General features: G+C 29.1%; 1 protein-coding gene across 1 annotated transcript; it reads right to left on the bottom strand.

Moving 5' to 3' along the window:
• LOC109361846 (agamous-like MADS-box protein AGL61) lies at positions 821-1,372 on the bottom strand. The gene is made up of 2 exons (XM_019607381.1): positions 1,157-1,372; positions 821-1,066 (listed from the first exon to the last, which is right to left on the bottom strand). Exons 1-2 carry the CDS (start codon positions 1,370-1,372, stop codon positions 821-823), a joined length of 462 nt encoding a protein of 153 aa, XP_019462926.1.

Here is a 3,228-nt window from a genome sequence, read left to right as displayed (position 1 = left end):
TCAGTGTTTGTCAACAAATAAAAAAATAACATTATAAGTGGGCATGACAGGTTTAAGAACACCAAGTTGACACAGGTGATCTTCAATCCCTTACTTGTGGTTTTGTACTCTTTGAATGCCCTAATAACAATGAAACTCCTAATAGTTGAACGCGGTCCATTTTGCAAATCAACCCAAAATTTTAATGAATTCTACTTAAATGAAATGAAACAAGAAACTTCATCATCGTCTCTGTTTTTTTTTTCAATTCATAATTTCTAAGGTCAACTCAACCATAACTTTTACTTATGATTCTACACGACTCTTTCATATATCTAAATAAATAAATTTAAATTGGTACTATAATTTATAATTTCAAAGCCCTAAATATGTTATCATAATTTGCGGTATTCAAAGAGATCTAGAAATATAAATAAGAAATATGCCCATTATTTAATAATACTTGCAAAAAAGCAAAACAATGCAAATTATGGCTGACATGCCATAAGATCACAAGAAAAACTACAAAATGAAAATCCAAACTCTTACTAGTCCTAAGTCCCAACTATGAAACCGGTAAAGATGGAACTAGAAATATTAAAAAGATTGGAAATAAAAATAGGGCATATTTTAGGATGGATTTCGATAAAGTGGATCAAAAGAATCTGCTTGCAGGTCCATATCCTCCCATGTTATTTTTATTATTGAAGATAGGGTTATTCTGAAGCATATATGGTGGTGGTGGATACACCGGAAACTGCTGAGGTGGTGGCTGAAAAGGGTTGTTTGAAGTAGATGGGCCACCAGTAAAAAATGAGGAGGTGGAATAGCAGCATCAGACTTAAACATCAGTATCAGCAACATCAACATCAGCAATATTTTGCTTTTCAACAACACCAAGCACATTCTTTTTCAGATTCTCAAGAGCCAACTTGAATTTATCAAGTTGGTCTCCATTCATCTCCTGAATAGGAGAAACCCACCAGAACTGTTCTTGTGCCTCTTTCCTTTGCTTAGCCAGCTCTTCACAGTATTTCTTCTCACTCTCAAGAGCTTCATTGATACGACTAATCTTTTCATTCTGCTCCTGAACATTAGCATTTCAGTGAGCCTCTAGAAAATGCGTGTTCTCCAAGTTTTGAGGTTGGTCCCTCATGAGATAACGGTCAATGACAACATCAACACCAGATTCACCAAAGGAGAAAAGCTTGTTTGCAGGAGAGAAGACAATGAGGGAAACTTGTGCATCACAAATAGTGCAAAGCTCATTGGCTTTTTTGAAAAGCCCATTGCAACATTTGGTAAATGTGACTTGAAGGTTGCTCTCTTTGGTTATCCTTTTCATCTCAATCTTTTGACGACCCATGTTCCTCCTTGAGTTAGAGTTAGACATAGCTATGTGAAAATGAAAGAGATGAAAGTAGATTAATGATGGAGAAGGGTTGATAGGGTATGAGTGACACATGAAATGGAGTGAAGGGGTTCTCAGTTTATAGGCATTTGATGGTGAAGGTTGTAGTCTTACACTTTGTGTTTGGTATTGCAAACTTGAATGACATTCTTTTTGGTTGCATAGAAATAACTTTTGGATTCATTGATTCTTAAAACATATTAACATGGAATAAAATGTAAATCTTTCACCCAAAAACCTTATCTCATCTAATAGAGTTTTGACATTTATTTTATGCATTCTTTCATAAAAAATGCATATAAGTATTTGAATGAGTTTTCCATGACCTATTTAAAAGGCATGTCAATTTAATGATAATGTATTTGTATGCTAGTATTATGTGTTCAATTTTTATATATTTCATTTTTTAGAATTAGAATGTATTTGTTATATTTTGTATACTTTATATTATAAATTTTTTTATTTATGATAATGTTCACTTTAAGGTGAGAGATATGGTTAATTATTAGGTTGGTGGTGGTTATTTAGGATTATATGTTTTTTTTTTGTAAAAATTAAACAATGTTAAAGGTGAAATAGGAAATAAAAATTATACCATGGTGGAAGTTACACTATGTTTTGAGTTTTTATATAGTATAGATATAGAAGCATAGATATAGATATATGTGTTTTAAAATGATTTCACGTTGAGCAACTGCTTGTTTTATTTTTATTTTATGAATTTTATAATAAATAAATAAAAATAAAAGGTTATTCATAGTTAATTACTTAAAAATGATATGATCTTTTGTATAATATTTTGAATTTTAGAATTAAGTGTTTTCCAGCAAATATTATGTGCTACTTGAGGTCAATTCAACAACACCTATATATCTTACAAGATATTTATCCTCAAGATGCGAAGTTATAAAAACAAAATCACTCTGCTATAATGCAGTGAGAAATTTATAACATTATCACAACCTCTACTTATAACATTTTTTTGGGGACAGTTTTAGGCTAAGTGATGAAAGTGGTTAATATTATTATTTTTCTAATTAATTATACGTAATTTTTAAAAAATCTAGTTTTCACGCAATTATCTTTCAAATCAATTACTTTATTGATATTTTGATCACAAAAGCGAATAATGTGCATAACATTTTGAAAATTATCCAATAAAAAAGACCAAAACTTTATTTTAGTACCAATAATAAAGGACCACAAATAATATTAAAATATAAATTCATCTAAAACTTTCTTTTAGTATCATTGAGATTAATATGTTGATAATATCAAATAAAAAAATATTTTTTTCCTACTACTAAGGGTATTTTCTCACCCTTTTGGGTAAGGAACTAATCATTTTTGTGGTGTGTGATTATCTCTATCAATAAGTGTCGCTATTAGAACCGAACCCTTGACCTTTTTAGTCATCGTGATAATCTAACGGTGCCTTAACATCATTAGATCAACACCTTGTTAGTAAATAAAAATATTTAATAACATATTTAATATATTAATTTAAATGCAAAAGATTTATTAATTAGGTTAAATCTTATATGGAAAATATTAAATGTCATAAAAAAAGAACACATGATTAAGGTAAGAACAATGAAATCAATAAAATTGATAGCATAGAAAAAGAAATATTAAATGACCTACTTAATGTTTTAAATTAAAGTAAATTACATTGACATCCGAATTTTAGTGAAATTATACAAATTATTATTCCATTTTTAAATATACATAAATTATCTCTAATTATATACATATATTGCACTGACTACCTTGAAGGAGAGATTGCATAAATCCTTAAACAAATAAGAGTGATAAGTGTAATTATGTTAATCAAATAT

The sequence above is a fragment of the Lupinus angustifolius genome, chromosome LG12 (assembly GCF_001865875.1).
Source record: "Lupinus angustifolius cultivar Tanjil chromosome LG12, LupAngTanjil_v1.0, whole genome shotgun sequence".
Classification (NCBI taxonomy): Eukaryota; Viridiplantae; Streptophyta; class Magnoliopsida; order Fabales; family Fabaceae; genus Lupinus; species Lupinus angustifolius.
The sequence above is the reverse complement of the archived record's forward strand: the minus strand, read 5'-3'. Positions and strand labels throughout refer to the sequence as shown.